The sequence below is a fragment of the Aulonocara sp. 'chitande type north' Nkhata Bay genome, linkage group LG19, assembly GCF_057382095.1.
Source record: "Aulonocara sp. 'chitande type north' Nkhata Bay isolate Kocher_YH1m ecotype deep benthic linkage group LG19, A_spYH_male_GT1.1, whole genome shotgun sequence".
In the NCBI taxonomy this organism is placed as follows: Eukaryota; Metazoa; Chordata; class Actinopteri; order Cichliformes; family Cichlidae; genus Aulonocara; species Aulonocara sp. 'chitande type north' Nkhata Bay.
Window position 1 is genome coordinate 29,496,889 of NC_141362.1, and position 23,655 is coordinate 29,520,543.

A 23,655-nucleotide genomic window follows, 5' to 3' on the forward strand; every position below is an offset into this window, starting at 1 on the left:
ATGTTCGCCACATAAAATATTGTAAAATGAAACTGAAACACACCTGGAGCTTCTCCTGTTGTCCTCTTTGGTGTACCTCTTCATATCCTTATTTTCTGGATTTTCGTTATCCATCTCCTTGTCCCTCTGTCGGCCGCCACTAGTATGTCTTTTTTCAGTCCTCAGCTGGTGATTACATGGGGAGGCTCCATTTCTGACACTAGAGCTACAATCCTGAGCCTGGTGTCCCAGCCCAGGAGCCTCTTCGAGTGGCTCTGCAGAGCGGGAGGAAGGAGGGCTCAAATGGGCCACGTCGTCCTTATTGTTGTGTTCGTGAGGACGAGGAGGGAGCCGACAAGCAGAGGACTGAATGACAGCGCTGGAGGCAGGCGTCGTACAATGTTTGTCCAATCCCAGAGCGAGCCCTAAACCGAGTCCAGTAGTCTCTGTGGTGATGGCATCCTCGTGGCCATCCTCGCAGCTGCCACAGCAGACGCAAGAGTTGAGCAGGCAGTGAGTGGCCACCAGGGGGCCACAGGGCTCAATCTCAGAGGGAGTAGGCCGAGGTAGCAGCAGCTTGTCCACAGCCAGTTCTGTCAAGCTGGGTGAGTGAGGGTTGAAGATGACTGTAGCAGACAGCTTCATGCCTCCCATACGATGGGCGATGACTTCAGCTGTTTCAGACGCTGTCCCCTCTAAACCCATGTCCCACCCATTGGTGTAAGGCAGAGGTTCTGAACCAGGGACATTAGTACAAGGGGGACACTTTGCAGTTGGGCAGTGTGTGTTCAGGTTGCGTGGCTGTGGACAAGGCTGCTCAGATGTTGTCTCAGAAAACCAGCCGTTCCTAACCGAGTCTGGCCTTGGTGCGAGCTTGCGCTGCACAGGACGAGCAGACTCTTTGGGAGGAGAGGTGACATAACAGCGAGGCTCTCTGGTGATGTGTTCTCCTGCTGCATCCAGGTCCTCCATGAAGAAGACCCTGTCTTCCTCCTCTGTACAAATGCCCGTCCTTCCTCGGCTCCCCAAGATTCTGCGTGGAGAGACCTCTGTGCTGGAAACCCCACTGGAGCCTGCAGGCTGTCCTCTGTTGGGATCGTGGGCTGGAGATTGACCCTGGCTGGGAGGCGACAGCAGAGTCGACATCTCGTCTCCCACGCGGTACACCATCATGTTGAGCTGCTCCAGTTCCTCCTCATCGTACTGCATGGAGCATGCCAGCTCAGCCTCCTCTGCCTCCTCACAGAGTAAACCCTGCTCCTGTTCCTCCTCTCCCCTCACAGTTTCCACCTCCTCCCAGCCTTTTTCCACTCCTGCCAACTCTTCCTCCTGACTGGGACAGACAAGCGCAGCCGGTGGCTCCTCTTCTCCCTCACTCCCCCTTTTGGAGATTTCATTAGCAGGACTGCAGGACGAGTGATTCTCTTGGACTGGAGCTGGTACGCCGTTTGTGGCCAGCGCCTGGCTTGTGGACAACTCCCCTTCTTGAGAAATGCACAAGTTTCTCTCTAGCGTCATCAACTCCTCCTTAGTCAGGGTCTGGAGCAGGTCTCTGAAAAAAGCAGCACAGGATAGCTGGAGCATAGTGATAAACTGTGAAAAAATACATTTGTTGCCATGTTAGATATTCATGGCTTTTACCTTATTTTCTTCAGTAAAGTGCGAAAAGGCCTGAAGAGCTCAGACATATCCTCTGATTTTCGGTCTAGGTTGAGAGGTCCCTCTGGATACACAACCAGCCCACTAAAAACATGTTTAAAATTCTGTAAGAGGGTGCAAAGGAATGGAAAACAAAGAGGGCAGTGAAAGGACAGGCAACACTTACCACACAATGGCCAGTCTGGGAATTGTAAACATCAGTGCAGGTTCATAGTCATCAATCATGTCCTGTGTGAGATAGCCCAACTTTAGGGCCCTGAAATAAAAAAAAGTAGTCAAATTAACCGCATCATCTCTGTGTGGTATTTCACAGAAGAGGATTATTTAGCAGAAAAATGTCTGTCTATAAATTCACCTCTCCACAGTCTCACAGAAGAGCACAATCACCTCCTGCTGTACATAGTATTCTTTGGGAGACTTCACAGGCACCATGGCTGACACGTAGCTGCCAGTGGAAGAAAACAGAAAGTGGAACGTAATGACTTTTTGGCACACTTGCAGAAATATCATTAAGTGGACGATAAATCTAGATTAACCCAGTGCATACCACTGATAATAAAGTCTTGTCTCTATTTTTACCTGAGCTCAAACTCAGCAAAAAGGCTGTCAAAATGTCGCAATGCGTCCTTCATGCGGTCTGTGTACAAGTTGAGGTCTCGCAGGGCCTGGTCTCTGGTGATGTTGCGTACCTCCTCCAAGCTCCGAGTAAGATCCTTAGCTAGGGGTCTCATAGCTATGCTCTCTATCTCCCTGTTCATGATAATGGAGCCTGCAGCCAAACACTGGACAGGAACAAGCAGAGATAATATAATTATGCACAGAGAATTAAATTGTTTACGATGGCACACTTGGCATTCAAAAAACTCAGTGTGTGAAAAAAAAAAAAATTTAATATCATTTTGTTTTGAGCCAGAGAAAGGTCATTTTTTCCCAGATTGATGAAGTTGTGAATACACTACCTCGGCTCCAAACCACAGTTGCCCTGCCAAGTTGTCATGACGAATCTCCTCGGGGAACTTGACACAAAAATCTCTGTTGGCCCGGTCGAAGGGGATACATTCATCCATGATCTGACTGATGATGTTCAACACGTTGTCCTGCAGATGAACACGGGAGTGACAGAAAACTAAATTGAACTAGTGGCAGAGAAAAACACGAGCGAGTGAAAGTCTGTTCTTGAAAAGCGTTTTTTTGTTTTGTTTTGTTTAACTAATCTTGGTCAATAATCCGTGCTTAAACATCGGTCACCCTTTCAAGAAGGCCATTATAGCGCAGTGTCTGAGGACCATTGATTAGGACGTGAATGGGAACAACTTGACAAACACATGAGACCATTATGGCCCTCACAGCTACATTTTCCTTCAATAAAAACATTGAACTAAAGCCCATAATTCCAGCAGTGAAAATGCACTGTCACATACAACAAGAGCTAATCAAGAGCTTATGTGCCGCTGGCATGTACAACAGCCATAACAATGACTTACAATGAGCCTTTCACTCAACCGCAGCTGCACTGTGCACTGTAATCTTGTCGGGCACAGCACTGCGTCTTTCTCTGCTCGCCCCGAGGAGAGAGATTAAAAAGCTTTGAGAGGGAGAGCTTAACCACTGATTCCTTTATGGCTGTGTTCTGCACATGTGTCTGGGGCCGGTCCAAGTGCCACCTCAACGTCTGTGAGCGCCTCCCAGCAGGGGACACTGGTGATAACCTTCACTTATGTTTGTTTCCACGTATTCAGGAGTTGCGACTGCAGCGACACCCTGAATATGACACAAGACTAGCTTCCTTCCTCCTTTTTTTTTTTTAAGCCCATCTCACTCTCCTTATTGTCCTCATCTGGCCTCTTCTCTGCCTGTCTCTTATGTTTCTCCATCCATCTCAATCTTTGTCCATTTTGAAAGGCACACGCACGCCTGTTCCAGCAGGCCACACTGTAAGAACAGCAGTGCCAACATAATGTGAGCAGCATGCCAGCAACCCCCGCAGAGGTCCATGAATAAGAGCTGATAGCTGCAGTGGCAGGTTCAAGCACAACATTTTGGCTTGAATGTACTTGCTTTCTATTCTTAGGGCCTCTGGGCTATGGGGTATCATGCTGCTTCAGTCATTCTCAAAAAAACCTTAATGCCTTTGAGAGAAGCCACTCTAAAAAGCCTCCTCTCTAAATGTATAAGTGCTTAGGAATGGCTGTTAAATATTTTCATTGAAAAAAATCAGAGACTAATTAAAAATCAGCCTAATTGAGAATATAATGGAGAAGAAAAAAAAGGTGGCAGCACGGCAGAGGGAAGGATGGAGAGGAAAGAGAACAGTCGGGGATCAAGTGATGACCTTATTAGGTGGTTCTCCCTGTGCGCTCTGCCAGTGGGGAGGAGGCTAAGGCACAACAGGTCACATGAAAACCTCCCCTACCACCTCTAGGTCTTTCAGCATGACGCAGCATAGCAGCCATCACTCATGCCCAGCATCACCCGCTAATCTCCTCTCAGCCTTGACCTCATGAAAACCTGCAACAATGCGCTGCACGAGCACATAAATAACCCACCATGAATTCACACCTTAAGATTCTTGTTCTGTGGCTCAGATTCAACCTGATTTATATTCAGAAGATTAAAATGAGACCAATAAACCAACTCTAATCCCAAAAGGAAATCATCTCACGTTATAAAATGCCTCTTTCTAAAGAAGCCACTCCGGTAATCATTTACAGAGAGCCCACGTGACACAGGGCTCTGTGTTATCAGAGCAAAGTTAACTGTGTCAACTGATGGCTTCCAAGCAAAGTCTACTTATCTCACTTATCAGCAAGACTGTTTCATGCAGTGTTTACTAAGGCAACAGTCATATCACCGCGCCTGTGTCCGGAAAGGGATAATAGTGGCTGTCTTTATTTTTAGTTGAGAGGCCAAATCAGGTTAGAGTCAGGAAATCATGTAAATTACATTAAAACAAGCAAAGGAAATCAAAACCAAACCCAAAATCGGGGTTAATTTACCTAAATTACAGATTCGCGTATCTACATGCATTGCTTGTAATAAAAGACAGTGAAAGTTTTGCTTGTTATCTGCCAACCTGACAGGATCTGAACTGGTTGACCAGCAGGGTACATCTCTGAGGGTCCTTCCTGCCGTCAAGACTATCCAGCTCTGTGGCCACCTGGTTCAGCTCTTCATCGGCGTAATAGAACTGGGCCAAGAGCTGAGGGTCTGTCCTCTGCACAGAAACACAAAGCAGTAATTTCAGTATTTGACAATCAAAGCAAGGCAATGTAAATGGCATAAGCTTATAAGTTTCAATTACTTTATGATGTGTATCTATCCTTTTATCACTGACTGTTATTTCTTACCATCGTTCATCTATAGAGATTAGGGGTATTATTTCTATTCACTTCTGGGTTTAACTATTGTGCCTCATCCATCACATAAAGCCTCTTCTCACTTTTTGATAAAGGTAGCCTTAGCTACAAAATTAGCATATTAGTATTATACTAGTATATTAGCATTTTCTGCAAATAATATAATATAATTGGCCATCTTTAGGCATATTTGAGTATTCTGGGTATTAAAACATAAGCACTGAATGGAATTATTAAAGACAGAAAGCATTTGATCCCCCAGAGCAGTAGTTTCTGAATGTTAATCTGTCAGACAATTAAAAAACCATGAAGTGTTCATTTAATATTTTAGTGAATGTCTTTCATTTAGTAAACATTATTAACTTAGCGGCAAAGCAAGCAGTTCAAAAAGGTTGAGCACCCCGCCTGGTTCTGGACGGGGCACAAGGCACAAAGTCATCTGACCTAATCTTACATGTCATAAAAAGCACAGTGTTTACAGAAGAAATCACTATACATGAAAGCAAACAACAAAACCTTTACTAGAAACAATACAGACAAGGTAAAGCAAGGACTTGGAAGTCTTCAGACACTTTGGTAAGATGTTTGACTCCTGACCCAGATGTCGATATATAAAATATGTCACGTAACTGTTGTGTTTTTACTTTCACAACAGTCGCTGATATCATCTACCCATGCATTTTCTTAACAGCTTATCTTCTTCAGGGTCAACTCTGGACAGGTTGCCAGTCACAGGGCTAACAGCATGATCGCTACCGATGGCTTTTGTGATCATTCTTATGAAGATACATATACTCAAACTGACTTTAGCATTCAGTGCACACTTTATGGTTATGTCTTAGTGTTAGCCTGGATTGGATTTAGACAGACACTCATGCATCTTACCACAGGCCTTTTTCGCAGCAACCCTCTCACATTAAGCAGCAGGGAAACACAGGTGTTACTAACGACAGTGGCGAAGGTTCTGCTCGGGTTTAAATATGATTAATAACACCTGTGTTACCTAACCTTTCATAACAAAATTGGTGCTGTTTAAAATGCCCTAAAAATAAAACACAAGAAGTCATCCAATAGCGGCCATTGTGTTGCGTTTATCAGACATTTGTTACTAAAAAACAGAAAAATTGACGCTCTGCTCACTTAACAAAACGCTACGGTTATACAGCTGAAGCTAAACAAGATTTTTGGATGGATTTGTTGGGTCGGTGAGTCACTCACACTCAGGGTTTGAAGGGGGAATTTCTAACAGCTGAGCAAAAAAACAAAACAGATTTCTAGCTGAAAGATGATGTCACGATTCAAAATGGATTTCCTAATTATATTACTTTCATTACAGGGTGTAGATCATTATTCATCATTGTATGCTCTCTCTCTTGTTAACTGTATGCATTGAGCCTTGTGTTTGGTTGATTATTACTGATTATTATTTCTCCTTAAACATGGCAACATTTAAGGGAATTAAGTGGAATAAGATTTATTGCCAAGAAGCATAGTTACAATAAAGAACCACCCTGCAAATAGAAAGGAAACCAAGTAAAAGTAATAAAAAATATTTTCTAATTTGCTCTTCAACTCTTTACTGAGGAACTAATAATCAAGTAAGAGAACTGTATGTTGTATTCATTCATTACCACTTGTAGACTGCACAGTGGATTTCTAGGTATAAATACATTTTGTTCTCTATCTTACCACTTTCTGCGTAGGCTGTACAAGTCAGTGGTATAATGTATTAAATCTCTGTTGTTATTAATGTTGTTTTACCACTTAACCTTTTGTTAACAGGTGGAGTGCTTATGTAAACGTACTTTGTACCCAGCTGTCAATTTAACGCTTCAAGGCAACTTTTCATTTCTCATACAGGAGCTAATCTCACACGAAAGGAGCAAAATAAAAAGAGCACAACAGAGGGAGAAGTCACGCCAAAGCAATTAAGCACTAACAGGACACAGAGGACGTATAACAAACCAACATACTGCTGATCTTTAGGGACAAAAATAAAATCAGGTAAGTAGGGCGCTGTAAAGGCCAGCGTAACGCAGGTTGCTTTCCCATTTGCTGGGATTGATTTGTGAGAAATACAATAGAAATTCATATTCGTACATACGCACATTTCACAAACACATACAGTATGAGGAAATAAATGACTAACCCTGCTAAAATCTAAACAAAAGGAGCTAACAAAGGTTTATAAGCAATGCTGTGCAAAAGTCTTGAGCCACACCTTATTTCTTTAAGTTTTGTTAGGAAAATAAGAAATCTGAGCAGTGTTTAGAGGCGCAAACATATGAAGGGCATTCAGAGTTGTTCTTTCAAGTTTGGCCACATTTTCTGTCCTCTATCAAGATGATCCAACACTGCTTCAATAATGCTGAACTTGGGGCTCCTGTGTGTGTATTTTTTTTCTTATCCAGGAACAATTTTACTCCATTTGGGGTCATTGTCATATTGAATAATGAATCTGTTGCTTTCCAGATCGTACTGTATGGTGGATCCAATCTGACAATAACTTTTCTGCACTCATAATTTTAATTCTGACAAGATCCCCAACATGACTGGCTGAAAGACAGACCCAAACCATGACAGAGCCTCCACCGTGTTAGAGATGGCTACAGACACTCACTGTTGTACCCATCTCCTGATCTCCTCCATACATTTGACCCAGAAATTAACATTTTGGGTTCATCACTCCATAAGACATGTAACCACTGATTTTCACTCCGGTTATTGGGCCATGTATCCAGTCTTTGCTTAAAGACTTGACTTTCAGATACTGTTCAACAACCTTTCATAGTTTTCAGCCCTGTCACTTCTTTGTGCCATGATATGTCATGTTTTCAGATAATATATCTTTGGGAATTACATTGTTGGTGCAAAAACTATTTCACGCCCATCAAACTGTGTTAAAACTGTGAAAATAAAAACGTTTTGAAATACCCTCAGAAAGCGTGGAAAACTAAACTGCTTAAGGCAACTTTAAGAAATTACAAGAAATTTTGGCTCCTTGGAAGCAAAATACAAGGAAATGAGGAGTGGCGCAAGACTTTTCCACAGTACTGTGGTATAAAAGCTCCCTGGAAGAGCAGGTGTAATTAGAGAGCCTAGCGCTGGTGGATATCTCCTGCCATGTGCTCTTCACTGTGGCGAAAACGCACAACACAGCAAATCACTTCAAGGCTTAGTGCGAAGCACACACACACAGCCACAACACACCAGGCAGAAAAAGATACGTTAAAAAAATGGAAACACAACAACGGTTCATCTATAATTGCAATTCAAACTTAACTGGACAATCTAGATACCAAATTTCCATTTCAAGTGTGCACAAACGCATACACACACATCCTGCGAAGGGCTTCTGTTAACCAAAAGGTTAATGGTTCTGAAAACGGCGACCACATACCGATGTGCATCATCACAAACCACGCAGCCTCAGTGATGGCACAGGAGCTCAAAAGGCCAGCATGACTGTGCAGACTGGAAGCAGAGAGAGCTGCACCAGTAAACATTTGCCTGCTGTGCACTGACGGGAAGTGTTTTTTTATGACGTGAAAAACCAGAGAATACTGGTATTTATCGGAACCTCTCACAGGATCTTTTCCCTTAAGTTTGCAGTGTTTCCTGTTGCACGATGCTCTCCCCATGGAGGCGTGCTTCTCTCTCTCTCTGAATATGATACATGGTGCTGTTCCCTCACTCTCTTGCTCATTAATAATGAAACAAACAGCAAGAAGAAAACAGAGATATCTCCTACAGCTGGGTCGCATTATTACTGCGAGGTGGAAAAACTACTGTGAACATGCTGCTCTAGAAAGGTTATTAGCAGTAACCAAACACGTCCTGGCAATCCTAATTAACACGTAGCGCACAATAAAAGAACATTTTGTACATTTTTTTTGTCAAGGTCAAACTTTTATTAGATGACAATGCAATCACAAGGAAGATAATGTGTCTTTCCCAGGTAAAGACCCATGTTAAGATGACTGGAGAACAGCGGCACTAAAGTGAAGCAGATCAGCATTTCAATTCGAGCTTAGGGCTCTTTCAGTAGGGCAGATGTTTGTCATTGCCAATACGACACCCACTTTGTATCCAAACACAGCTTTTCAACTTGCTACGAGTAAAATCAATAATATCCCAGCACATTTTGTTCATGTGTGTGAATTTTTATGCAATGTTTCATATGCCGTGTTATGTTTACTGAATAAGATGGAAGCAGGGAGCAGAGAAGGCCTTAACAAGGTTGCTTTACACCCTACTTACATAGACTATAAATGAATACATGATAAATCCAGGGTAATACTAAAAATATTTTCATGAATGAAAATGTTTTCAGTGACTTCAATCTGTTTATGAGGATAAAAACACCCAAATTGTGAGAAAAATGGTAGATTTATACAGGAAAAGTCAGATCACTGAGACTAAAGGCAGACTTCTGGGGGAAAAGGCCATTAAATGTTAGTAAAAGTCATAATTCTAAGATTATCAAGATTTTTTTAGTGGTCCAAAGTTGAGTGAGCATTTTTTACAAGCACTCTTTAAATCTTTAAATGACCATTTGTTCAACCATTTTTTTAAGTGACAAAACTGTTTGGGAGGGAGAGAAAATTCATATGGTTCCTGAAAGATGAGATAAGTCCATCAGGTCTGCATGAAACTTGGGTGATAAAGGGTTAAAGGGAATATCATCTGATACTGATGTTTAGCTAATAAATAAATGCTTCTGTCATTTCATGAGTGTATTTGGCATCACTGTAATGGGAAAAAAAAAATATATATATATATATATATATATATATATATATATATATATATCAGAAGGCAACATTGCAGACATAGAGGACAGTTACAAGTACCTGGGGATCCCGCAGGCGAATGGGAACCATGAAGAGGCCGCTAGAAAAGCTGCAACCACCAAGTACCTGCTGAGGAGTCAGCTGAATGGTAAGAACAAGATCCGGGCCATCAACACATACGCCCTGCCCGTGATCAGGTACCCTGCTGGGGTAATAGGCTGGCCAAAGGAGGAGATAGAAGCCACTGACATAAAGACAAGAAAGCTCCTTACCATGCATGGAGGGTTTCACCCCAAGTCCAGCACCCTGAGGCTGTACGCTAAGCGGAAGGAAGGGGGCCGGGGACTGGTGAGTGTCAGCACCACAGTCCAGGATGAGACAAGGAACATCCAAGAATACATTGGGAAGATGGCCCCAACTGACCGAGTGCTCAGTGAATACCTCAGGCAGCAGAAACCCAAGAAAGAGGAGGGAGACGAGGAACCATCATGGAAGGACAGGCCCCTGCACGGTATGTACCACCGGCAGATAGAGGAGGTGGCTGATATCCAGAAATCCTACCAGTGGCTGGACAAAGCTGGACTGAAAGACAGCACAGAGGCACTAATCATGGCAGCACAAGAACAAGCTCTGAGCACAAGATCCATAGAGGCTGGGGTCTATCACACCAGGCAAGACCCCAGGTGCAGGCTGTGTAAAGATGCCCCAGAGACAATCCAGCACATAACAGCAGGGTGCAAGATGCTAGCAGGCAAGGCATACATGGAACGCCATAACCAAGTGGCCGGCATAGTGTACAGGAACATCTGTGCCGAGTATAATCTGGAAGTCCCGAGGTCAAAATGGGAGATGCCCCCAAGGGTGGTGGAGAATGACCGAGCTAAGATCCTGTGGGACTTCCAGATACAGACGGACAAAATGGTGGTGGCTAACCAACCGGACATAGTGGTGGTAGACAAACAGAAGAAGACGGCCGTAGTGATCGATGTACCGGTTCCGAATGACAGCAATATCAGGAAGAAGGAACACGAGAAGCTGGAGAAATACCAAGGGCTCAGAGAAGAGCTCGAGAGGATGTGGAGGGTGAAGGTAACGGTGGTCCCCGTGGTAATCGGAGCACTAGGTGCGGTGACTCCCAAGCTAGGCGAGTGGCTCCAGCAGATCCCGGGAACAACATCGGAGATCTCTGTCCAGAAGAGCGCAGTCCTGGGAACAGCTAAGATACTGCGCAGGACCCTCAAGCTCCCAGGCCTCTGGTAGAGGACCCGAGCTTGAAGGATAAACCGCCCGCAGGGCGTGCTGGGTGTTTTATATATATATATATATATATATATATATATATATATATATATATATATATATATATATATATATATATATATATATATATATATATATATATATATATATATATATATATATAACTAAGTGTCTCTGAATGTGTAGGCTAATGGTAAATGAACACAAACGAAATATTATTCATACAGGAATACAGCCAAATGATCGCAAGATGAGGTATTTATCCTCTTTGTCTAAATTCGACCTCTGAACAGAGAGAAAAGCTGTGACATCAGCAGTGGCAAGACAGGTCAGTTCGACTGGACAACTGAACAACAATGAGCGAGCCTATGATACAAATGTCAATGACCAAACAGGAAACAGGAGTGGGGGACAGTGAAAGACCTTTTTCTAGTCCGGACACAACACTTCTCACAGTCTGCCGGCATTCAGTTGGAGACTTTCTGAAGGATATAGGCCAACGCTGAAGAAGGAAGAAAAGAAGTGTTTGAGACAGACACCATGCTATAGCCTCCTCCTGCTGCATTCCTCACACAAGAGGAAACATTCCTGCAGCATTGCATCATGGGGGATAAGTCAAAGGCAAGCAGTGTTCACGGCATGCTGATTTAGGTAAAGGCAGGAATGCGTGAGCTGTTTGGTCTACAGAACCATACAGCATTGAATAATAATTTAATAAGAGTTAGTACAAAGGTATGAAAGGACTGAATTTCATGCAGTGTAGACGTCTGCATCAGCCCCCTTTTCTGACACTAGTGTGAAAACCTTTAAGACAGCTGCACCAGCTCAAGTGAATTTAAATTTAGTTGAGTTATAATGTGCTACATGTGAACAGACACAACATTATCGGACTAATGCAGCCATTACAAAGACATACAGACTACAGCAGCCCATTTTCAAAACCTGAAAATCTTCTGCACCAAAACCTTTAATCTCATCTCATCCATTTTAGCCTTTTGACGTAAATCTCTTTCCCCAGATTCAAATTCAGGCAGGGGCCTTTCTGTGTTGAGTAAACATGTTTTCTCTTGGGGTAACTCACTTCATCCCACAACCCAATGACATACATGGCTTCATTAATTGGTGATTCTACATTAGTTGTAGGTGTGATTTATCCCCCGCCTCCTGCCCCATGACAACTGGGATAGGTTCCAGGACCCCTGCGACCCTCAATTGGATAAGTGGAAGAAAATAAATGGGTGGCTGTGTTGACACTGCAATTAAAACTATAAGTGATCTCCTGGGTTTTCAAGACTTGTACTCATTGTTCCAACTAACAATGCAACATCTGGTATGAAATGCTCACAGCTGAAACAAGTCTGTCTGAAGGCGTGCCAAACTAGGCGTGCCTAGACAGGCATTATGCAAATGTGGCACATGGTTATGTAGATAAGTCATGGAATAAAAGCTTGGACTCCAAACAAGGAGTTTCAGGCAGTAGGAGTGGACTTAGGACCTTACAAACATTTTAACTGCACATGCTGTATATTCTGACACCCTCCAGGAGAGGCAAAACCCAAATTATTTTTTACATTAGCGCCCACTAGATGAAAAAAGACTCATAACTACATTTAAAAATAATAATGTATCTGCAAGGTCCCTTTTACACTCAGTAGTTAAGTGGTATCGACTGGAGAGCAGAACACATGTTCGTTAGAAACTGATGACATACTCACTGAAATAGCTTTACTGGCCTTTAAAAGTAAACCGATGACTTATTCACTAAAAAAGCTTTCCAGACCTTTGAAAGTAATAAAACACAGATCAGTCCTCTGTCACAGATTCAGATCCACAGTCTCCACTGGTAATATACTTTGTTACATGCGTCATGAGTCAATGATGATGTTACAGGCTCTTCTAAAAAAGCAAACAAAAATTAAAAAAGGCAAGCTATCCATTGGAAACAAGCGCCTGCGTTCATCTGCCTACATAAAAAAAACTTTAAAAGTTTAGAGAAAATTGTTAAAAGTTTTAGAATAACTGTGAAAATCTCTCTTAAAATTTCCTTAAAATAGCAGAGTCATATCGTGGTATAAAAGTTGTAAACATCTGGGGGTTTGACTCCCGAACTCGTGAGTTGTGTTATCATCATTCAACACCAATGACAGCTCTACCTTGCGTGAGGAAATGATTCAGCAGATTTGGCTCTTGTCCCCTGTGGCGTGCCACTCTCCTGTTATAGTCCTGCTGTCACTTGTCCTGGGTGCCCTCTGTCTGGGATGACTCTAAATCTCCATCCACTGCGGTCAGAAACTCATCATTTTAGGTGACCAAGATCCCAAGATTTCATCCAGAGTGACAATTAGAGTAAAAACCCCTCAAACATCATTTCACAATGACTCAGTTGAATTTCTGCTGGGTTTTTTTGTTCAACGTTAACATCAATAACATGCGGTGTCGGCGTGACTCTCATTGAAACGTGCTACTGAAAGTTCCCTGCCGCTGTGTGATCAGCATTTTGATCATCTCAGCCAGCTCTTTTCTTGAGCTGCTGATTTCATTCCTATTCAGACTGTGCAGATGATGACGGTTGTCAGGCTAATGCTTCATGAGCATCCATAGCATCGGTGCATGCACATTGAGCCCACTTGAGGGACTTATGAGAAACCTTGCTGTGCCCTCCATACTCTATTCCAGGCTCAATTTGCTGCCTTCTGGCTTCCTTCCAACGATCAGAGGCAAATATTGTAGGGGGAAACCAGTTCACTCTGCTTCTTTCAGTCAGCTGGCAGACTGGCAAAAAAAAGAAAAAACAGAAAGCAGCTGAGAACAGTTCATCACCTTATTTATTATTCAGGACTCAGCATAAAAGCCATGGCAAGAGCAAGCCAATCTTTTTGGTAGAAAACAAGGAAACTTCTGCAACCATTATTTATATGAGGTTTGGCAGAATAAAAAGTATAATCTTTCTAAGAATGCCGTGTTATGCTGATTTACTTCCAGTTATGTTGAGTCATTCCCTTCGTATTCAGCTCGCGTCAGGAGTTTCCTACCTCAGAGTTATTGATAGTCGGCTTTCATCCATAAATACCACATTTTAAGATATTTAATACATAAATCTTTAACTGTGTTCATGTCTGAGGAGTATTTCTGCACAAACCAGCTGAAAGTTGATCTGGGTCCACAGCACGCTACCAACTTAACTGAGTGCACTGACTCAGTATTATCAAAGTGCTCAACCCATCTGGGCTGATGACATAATCTATGAGCCCGTCTGCTCTGTGAGGGATGGAAATAATCCGGTGTTGTATTACAGCAATGACCCAAGCATGTGCCCAGCACATGGTCCGAGCAGGCAGAGTGAACACACAAGTGCACTGAGGATTTAGGTGGCCCTGGGGCTTGTTCAGTATCCCACCCCCCCATGGTCATGTGGTGACACATGGGGACACCCCTCGTCCCAAAAACCTCAGCGTTCTTATGCAAGAAATAATCTGGTTATACAATCCGGTAATGTTTTCTGGATCAAGGCTAGAGAAGGGAACGCTTTTTTAGATTTGATAAAATCGCAACTTTTTTTTTTCCATGTATCGCTCGGTGTCCCAATCAGATGAAAGCATTCGTGGAGATGCTCAGACCCTTTTCTTATGCTGCAATGACCAGACTTTAAGAATTTTCCTGATTTTAATGAATCAACACGCAAGTCCGGTAACGCACGTCCTCCCCGTAGTTTTGTCACACACTTCTAAGTCAATCGAGCTAACTCTGTCCACATACTGACTGTTGTGATCACTGAATGAGAATGAGTATTGTCCAGGATGTCACACAATGACAGCCCGGGATAACTACAGTACTTGTGTGGGCAAACACACACCTCTGTTTGGCGTCGGTGGAGATTAAAGCTGCGGTTATGCCTGATGCATCAGTTATTGCGCACAGCAATTATGACATCAACGCAGCGTTGTAACCTTTTATACTTGAGCTTCACTTACTGCTGTCTACCTCTAAATGACAGACGTCACTGCTGAGAAAAGTATATGCTACACGACTGTAATAGCAACAGAAGAGGTGATATAAAGGAACTATGTCATTCAAGCACAGCGACAATTATCGGTTTATCTACACTTTTCTGTAGACAGTCGCACATTTTCCTTTTGGTTGAGCAATCCCAGCACAGCTTCTGTGACAACTGGGAATCCAACTGATAGTCTGTAAATATGCTTTTAAAGGAAGACCAGTACATAGACTCATGCCTCCACGTCAACCAGTTTGCATGCATGCCACGTGATGCAGGTTACAAAATTAAACACACAACCATCTGACATTGGGTCATCAGCAATAATGACTACTTTTTATGCCACCATGAGCAAAGGTAACAACTGCAAGCGTAAACTAAGCTTACATTTATGCCAGTCATCATGCTTGTGCACATGGCATTATACCTAAAAGCCCACTCCTGATACCTCAACGTCACTGCAAAACAGCTAGATGCATACCCAGCATTAAAATTTAGATTAACATGATACAAAGGTAAGTGGAAAACTGCTAAACTTTTACTGAACACAGACTGTTTTGTTAGTCATGAACTGCATTAACTTAAAGCCTCCCTTTAGCACCAGAAGTAAATTAGGCCTTGAAACATTGCAAAGTTTTCTAGTGTTGATAAAGAACGGCATTACTTCTGACTGCAACCAAGTTACTGGCCATTCTCCCTCATTTCTCTCCCATCCTCTGCAGGTGGTAGGCAAAGCCCAAGGTGTGGGGGAGGGTACTTCATTCGCAGGTGCTTTGCTCATAGCCGTCAAAAATCCTACATTTTTAAAATGAAAAGAAATAAACGGAAAAGTCATGTTAAAAAGTTATTTTTAAAATGATCTTACGGCATTTTTGTAGCAATGAAAATAAATAAAACACTGGAACCCGATGCTTCCATAGGTTAGGGTTAAGGTTAGTTAGAAACCCCTCTGTCTGTGCAAAGGAAGTGTCGGGACAACCTGTGTATTATCAGAAAAATACTGCACTGCGGGATTTAGTACTAGATGCTTCAATATGGATGGCAACAAATAAACACAAGTAACTGGTTTGTCAGTGGTTCACCCTGCAGCAAGATAATGACCCAAAACATTAGAGGAAGAGGACAAGGCAGGCTTCAGATGATGGAAAACCAGCAGTCTCCAGACTGAATCCCCATTTAGGTGAACTCGATAAAAGGGCGAAGCAAAGCAAACTAAAAGAACAATAGGTTTGGTGCTGAAACATCCAATGTGTTATTTCTTGTGGTCTGAGTTTAAAATTTAGGATAACATAAGATATATTTTATTTATCCCATCATTGTTACATTCATGCATTACAGCTGCCAAACTACTAATCTGTATCTTTCCAATTCTTCAAAAACAGTTTTACCTATTACAGAGCATTACTGTGTCTAGAAGAAATTATAGATTTTCATATTGTTTCCCTTATTGTCACTATTATATTTATGTGCTCTCTCTTTTCATTTTAACTTAACCATACCAGTTTGCGCAATCTTTAAAAAAAATAGCTCTTGCTATTGAGGCCTTGAGTACATAAAAGCTACAGAAAAAACGACACAAACTGATAATCTGATAATTACTTAAACAGTTAAGCAAAGAGTGTGTAAAGCATGAATGTTCTTAGTTATAAAATTCAGTAAGAAAAACCCCTACAGTGTTGATAAAAAGCTGCATTATTCTCAACTAAAGCCAAATCCAAAATCTAACCTAGAAATACAAGCCTACTATTCTCCTTTCCTTCTGTCACTCACATCCTCTGCTGGGAAGACAAAAGCCAAATCATGAGGGGTGGCGCTTCATTTACAGGTAATTCCAAGAACAGTCAAACTTATAAATACAGACAAAGGTGATCGTGATGTTTTTCATCAATGATAATGAAGAGAGCAATTTAAAAGGTACCAATGCCAATAAAAACAGGGTGCAGAAAAGTGTACATCCCCCTCAGTCAGGACTGAGACTTGCTGATTCTCTGTGGTACTTCAAAATCTCACTGTTTTCCACGGCTACTTTCCTTCAATCATCGTGCCCTCACACCTCTTGGGTTCTGCTTACAGTCCTGCAATGAATTTAAAAAGGCTTTCAATTGCCTGGCCTGCCTGAATCTGCACTAGGGTCAGCTCTCTAAATCCCAGCAGCTGACACCAAATCAATTACCACGTGGCTGTTGGGTAAGCAGAATAGGATGTCCACAAGGAACTCCAGAAACTGGGCTAAATATGAAACCACAGTGACCACTGCTCACCAGTCTGCAGCAAATATGCAGAACTGGCTGTGCAAAGACTAACCCCAGACACAAGCACAGCGAGAGCATGGAGCAATTATTACAGAATAAATAAGCAGCTATGGTTCCCTCTGATAAGAATATATATGAAGTGTAATAAAATTTTAAATGTTGGAGGCATATTGACAAGAAAACGAAATCAAATGAATTAAAGGTACAAACAAGGATTATGTAAATACTTTACATGTAATTACACATTTGTTACAAAAGACATAATAAAGATTAAAATTGAAAACTAAAAAAAGAAGCAAAGTTGTAAAAATGCACTCTTGACCAGCATAAACTCAAAGATATATACTACTATCAATATTTGCATTGTACATAAACATTGCGATGAAAATCATCATATCACAGACCACAAGCTGACATCTTCAAATGACATAAACCCAGTGTTTTATTTAAAAAGCAACAATTCAGAATTAATATTTATCTAATTATCTGAAAATTTATCAGATTTTTTTTTGCTTCTATTAATCGTTTCAACTCTTCTTCCTAGAAGCCATTTAATAATTCAATAAATGTATTAGTAACAACTGTGTTAATGGGAATGAAAACTTGTGTTAGGTTTTGGTCTTTTAAAAAGCGTCACAAGTCTGATGACTGTGCCTTTTCCCACTTTCCAAACAGATGCGTCTGTTAGTTTGTGTGTCATCGCCACCTCTTCATACATGAACATTTCTTTTCAAATCAAATTCAAATGATGCATTTCAAGAAGGGCCCACACGGCCGGCAACAAAGAGAGAACAAAGGGAAAGCAAAAAATCTGTTTCTTTGTCGAAACCGTCAGCTGTCAGCGCGCCTCGCTGTCTTTCTGATGGTGTAAATAAACTTTTTCAGAGTATCTCATATGATGGTTTGACAGTGATTTATGAGCATGATAAATACTTGCCTGCCTTGACGTGTTTCATTTACATGTTAATAATTTTACAGCATTGTTCTTTATATAAAAAATGCATAGTTTCGAGAGATTTGATCTCATGCAAGCTTTGTTTACTGTTATATAAAATTCCCTCTGAGTTTTTATGCAGGAATGTTGACTCAAACATTGGAGCAGCTCTCCCCAGCCCAACAACAAATACCTGCTGAAAATTAATTTTTATCGGTTAGCTTCTTTAATCTTCCTCCTATTAGTTTGGGCCATAGTTCAGATCTAATGTGTGTATGATGGAATAATTGCAAAATGACATTGCTGACTGTGTCTTTATATGTGTGTGTACTTATCTTTAATTTGTGGTTTTAGTCAAACTGTTACGTTTTTTTAAAGTGTTGTACAAATGAAATTATTATTGTCAGTATTATGACTATTACTGTTGTTGTTAAATAACACTAGTAGTTATTAGAAATATGATGTAATTAATCAAATCTGCCAAGAGGAAACCTCATTGGCTGATGTTTGATGTGTTGCGAGCTAAAAGCCAATCTGTTTCCATGCTAAAGATTAAGCAGCAGCACACTATAAACACCTATTATCACCTGCTTCGTTCAGATAAAGAGGAGTGCAGTATGAGCTATCTACACATTAAAATGTCCTGTGGGGAGAGGGGCAAAATTAGTAGCGTGCTGCAAAATGGGGTGTGTGCACTGGGCTCGGTGCGACCTGTGAGCCCCGTCACACTGACAGATGAGGTGGTGTGAAGCTGAAGGTCAGCTCCTGAATGCCTGATGGAATACCAGCACAGAGAGGAACACAGGTTACAGAGGAAATGCCCAGGTTTAGCCGCCTGTCTTTTGTAATCAGTCACTGTGCAACTTGATGAGCGAGAGGTGAGGAAACACTCGCCAACATTGGTCTTGGCTTTGTTTTCTGCAATGTGCAATGTAGCACACTCTTATTAATCCTTCTCCAAGCTTATCTTTTTGATCTACAACTCTTCTCCACACTAAATATAACTTGAGTTACAAAACACACCAGGTAGGAGAGCTCTTTATAGATATTTGGGTTGCTAACTAGCTGCATAAAAACCAGCTCAACCAGTTTAAGGATCTACAAAGTATGTAGAAAGCCTAACCTGTCAATACTGCAGTATTATGTCCTTCCAACCCATGCGTATTTCTTAGCAGGACATCCATCTTTACACATTCATCTTGTCCAGGAACTAATGCATTGAGTTTGACTAAGAAGGGATTGTGTGGCAGGGGCAAAAAAAGTCCTGCTCTGTGTGACTTATCTTAGAGGTACAGAGCAGCTATGGAAATATCAATAGCTCTGCTTCAGTCAAAGGAACAAGCTGATTCAACATTTTTCTATCTCCAGGAGAGCATAGTTCAGTGATAAACCACTTACTGTTGATGGAAATGACAATGCAATGTGGTGTTTGACAATAAATGCCAAAATATGGGGGATGGAAACAGATTTTAATTAGTACAGAAATATTTTCTCTTAGAACAAATTAAACAACTATTGGCTAGCAAAGTGCCTCTTCAGCACCATGTGCCAAAGTCATCTGAACTTTCTTTCTTTATTACTGTTGCCTTTTCATGCTGATTGGCACAACTGTAGAAGCTTTTAGCGCCTCTCCCCACTCCTTTGAGGCAGAACTGGTCATTTAAATCCCACAGACTCATGCGTAATTCTTTTCAATCCTACCATAGCTGTGATTTGGCAGAAAAGGCACTGATGCAATAGCTCAGCACTTTAGAGGCAGTAGTCGTTTACGAATGTAACAATACTCTGGTGAACCCCAACACTTTGGCCTGACCCCAGATCACCGAAATGCTGCGACAGCAAATACAGTTTGACTCAGGAACAGGGAATGACGCAGGTGTGTGTATGTGGTCCAGAACAGGTGGACAAAGTGTAATCAGAGGCCTTTTATCTAAGCCTTGTGTGACACTACTGTTGCAAAAGCTCTTATTATAATTACCCAATGATGATGTGATTCAGCAGTTTTCTATTATCAAGAAGGCTGACTTATACTCTACTTATGCTCCCAATTGGAAATACGTGTTGCCAAACCTTTTAAAGGTTTCGGATGCAAAACGCATTTTTCATGTATTAAACACTTTTTTTATTGCCAATGTGTGAATGAACTGTAGAAACTCCCTTCCTCCAAGGCTAAAAAAATCCCTTTACATTGAACATGAATTGATTACGTTTTATTTATTTTCAGCGATGCCCAGGAAACCCTGTCTCCAGCCACCTCCTCAGTTCTTCTGGGGGAACACTGAAGTGCTTCTAAAACAGCCAAGAGATGTCTCCAACATGTCCTTGCTCTGCCCCTGGACCCCTTCTTTATGGGATCGGAACAACTCACTTAGGAGGTGCCCAGAACGCATCTTAAGCCATAGGTTAGCTAGGAAAATAGATTGGCACTTAAATCGACAGCTCAGCTCACTCTTTACCATAACAGGCTGGCACTACTCCATCTGTTAATCTCCCTGAACTATGTTGCTCTGCTCACATTGTTGCTAGCCAATCGAATCATAATGTAGGGCAAGTCCACAACAGTCCCAGTTTCTCCTACGGCCTCTTGGGAAAGTTAATTGCCCACCCATGGTCTATGCTCTATAGTTTGGCTCAAGCTCGGTTAGCTTGCCTTGTGAGTGATCACAACTGCTTAGCTATGCAGCATATCTTGTAATCACCGCTGTTTCGTCCGATGATTCCTTGAGTGTGGAGTTCAAACACACAGTGACCTATCAGCTGACTTACCTCTTATCACAGGTATCATAATAACAAGGGTTTTTCTGAACATTATCATCGAGGAACTTTCAGTAAAGCAGGAGCATGCCAAGAAATAACAGTTACCTCCACCAGTCAACAGCTTGTTTAAGAGGCTTAATAATCTTTAAAGACTTACAATGTACAGCAGCTACGACACAGGTTTAACCTTTTAAGTGCAAGCCTTAAGTCAATATACTGACACAAACACACTGCTATAAAGTTAACAAGAATTTTCAATCCAGAGAAATGTTCACGTTCACTCATCCTAAAAGGTGCTGCAGTTGGCATATACTGAACTGTTCATTTAACAAGGCAACCAAGCCTTTAATACTTCCTCTGCTGTGTCAGGCATGTTTCCACACTTTGAGCTTGATTTAAGGAATCACAGCACATCCATTACTAGCGCACCCAAAAAGTGACGATTTTGCTGACAAATGTGTTTCCCGGGCAGGATTTGATTGTTTTGCCTTTTTTCAGACTGTATTCACAAATGGTATACAGAGCTGAGACAATCAATATTTTAAATAAACTGCATGAGAAAAATAGCTGGTAGGTATTTTGGTGGTCTTTAAGGCTTCAAATACAAAACAATGTTTTCTTAAAGTCCACCTTATCAATTGTAACAAAGTGTCTTTGTCCTGCCTGATATAAATAAAATATATTTGGACTTTGAACTGATACTACAACAAAACCATATTAATATGTCACCTTCTACTTTAAAAAAGGTTTGGATCTTGGAAAACGTCGACCAGAATAACAAATTCAGGTAAACTGTGCCATGTTTTATTTGTTCTTTGTTTGGAATAAACACATACTTTTATTTTAATCATGTTTTTTGCACTTTTTTTTATTTTTTAAAAAGGTGCTATTTTCTAGCATGTATATGCACCAAATGATAAACCCGTTTATTAAAAAAATATCCAGCAGAATCAATAATGAAAACAAATAGTTTTTAAGGAAATTAAAAACATGAGCTTTTGTTATAAAAATATATTCTCCTTTTAAAATATTTCCTCTTATGTGGTAACGACTTGATAATGACACTACTTTTACAAGCAAAACGAATATTTTTTCAGCTGGTCTTCAGTGGTCTTGTGATTGTTATTAATCACTGATTTATTAAGGTATTTCAAACCTTTAAAATAACAAGACAGAATCACATGAACACTAATGTCAGCTGAAGACAGATGTAAGTAAATGAGTATTAGCCCAAATTGGCAGACTGTAGCATTGTTAGTCCTGACTGCAGCTTCAAAACAAAAGCATCAACAACAACAAAGGGGATAGCTGCTGATTAATACAGTGTAACATCAGGAACACGGGCTAACGTTAGCAGATGTGCCGACAGTCTATGAAATGATCAGGCTAGCGAGCTCTATGCATAAAAAATGACTGACTGCAGGGGCTGACACAACAACTTACCTTGGGCTTATACAGCCACTTTCGAAAGCGGTTCATCGTTACCTCGCCACCTTCCTTTGTCACCAACCCCTCCTCTCTTCTCCTGTACCTGTGTGTCTGACACTATCGGCGGCTGGCTGGCGGCTAAGCTAGCTAGCGCTTCTTGGGTCCAAATAGGAGGAAAAAAGACAATGTACGGCAAGTTGTCCTGAACGTTACACCGAGGCTCTGAAGGCGCACAAAGGAGGTATTGGGAAATAACCACTTATTTCCATTTTCCCTGAAGCCCGAGGTTAGCAACCTGTCCCTCCACCTGCCCAGTCACTTTCCAAGTCCCCGACGATACAGACAACTGGAGCACCGAAGGCTCCGCTGTTCTCTGCCCCTCTAACGTTACTCGATGACAGTCACGTTGACAACATTCACCTCCCACTTTCCCAGGAAGTGGTGCGTTCAAGTGCTCCTCCAAAAATAGCTTCTTTCTCCAAAAGAACTCGATATAAACTATAGCACAATTCTACAATCCTCCTTCTTAGAACCTTACTGAGTTCCTTGGACTACCCCATTGTTCTGAATATGGGTTATTATTATTTTGGTTGGATAAATACAGCATAATATCTCATCATTTGCAATTCATCCCAGGATGAATTAACCTCATTTTGAGACTAAGTAAGGGCCATATTATTTTTATTGCTTTAATATGTAAACCCTTCAAATTTAAAGATGGTTTACTTTCTTTTTCCTCATGTAATAAAACATAAGCAACAGATAAGAAAAGTTTACTAATGACAGTTGTTTTCTGTTACCTAAGAAACAAATTGGAATTTACTACATTAAAATAATTTTAGAATCTGGAGGAAGTGTGTCAAATTGACACTAACAGTATATTCCATAAATCACAAAAAATGATTTATTTAACATTTTATTTAATAACTTTTTTATCTTCTTAAAATGTTATGCAATAGCTTCGCTGGCCCAGCCCACTTGAGATGAAATAGGGTTTGACCCCCCCTTATCTAGATTATATCAATAGTGTATGCATATATTTAAGTATGAGTAGTGGAGGTTTTCAGTTTTTATAACTAAGTTGTGTGAGAAAAACAATACAGTAGCCCAATGTTGTTTAATTTTAACTTTAAAATCAAATGTCAGGCAAATACAGGGAAATTTCATCAAATAAATGTATGATTTAGGATGTGTACAGATGCCATTCTTTGCAGTAAAGACCATCCAAATGAGGAGCAGCAAA

At 41.2% G+C, this 23,655-nt stretch overlaps 1 protein-coding gene across 4 annotated transcripts in view; it reads right to left on the reverse strand.

Annotated features, from left to right (window-relative positions):
* The window catches only part of zfyve28 (zinc finger, FYVE domain containing 28), a 28,318-nt gene extending 5,525 nt beyond the window's left edge, over nt 1-22,793 (reverse strand). For 2 of the 4 annotated variants that reach the window (XM_086274948.1, XM_086274946.1), the window contains exons 1-8: nt 22,428-22,793; nt 4,712-4,852; nt 2,598-2,735; nt 2,218-2,420; nt 1,994-2,083; nt 1,805-1,894; nt 1,621-1,722; nt 44-1,531 (exon numbers count right to left, since the gene is read on the reverse strand). In XM_086274948.1, coding sequence (XP_086131074.1) covers nt 44-1,531; nt 1,621-1,722; nt 1,805-1,894; nt 1,994-2,083; nt 2,218-2,420; nt 2,598-2,735; nt 4,712-4,852; nt 22,428-22,463 — 2,288 coding nt within the window. In that variant the 5' untranslated portion in view covers nt 22,464-22,793. Of the gene's footprint in view, nt 1-43; nt 1,532-1,620; nt 1,723-1,804; nt 1,895-1,993; nt 2,084-2,217; nt 2,421-2,597; nt 2,736-4,711; nt 4,853-13,200; nt 13,820-22,427 lie in introns of all 4 variants that reach the window. The other 2 variants (XM_086274949.1, XM_086274947.1) reach the window with 2 other exon arrangements.
* Nucleotides 22,794-23,655: the final 862 nt, after the last annotated feature.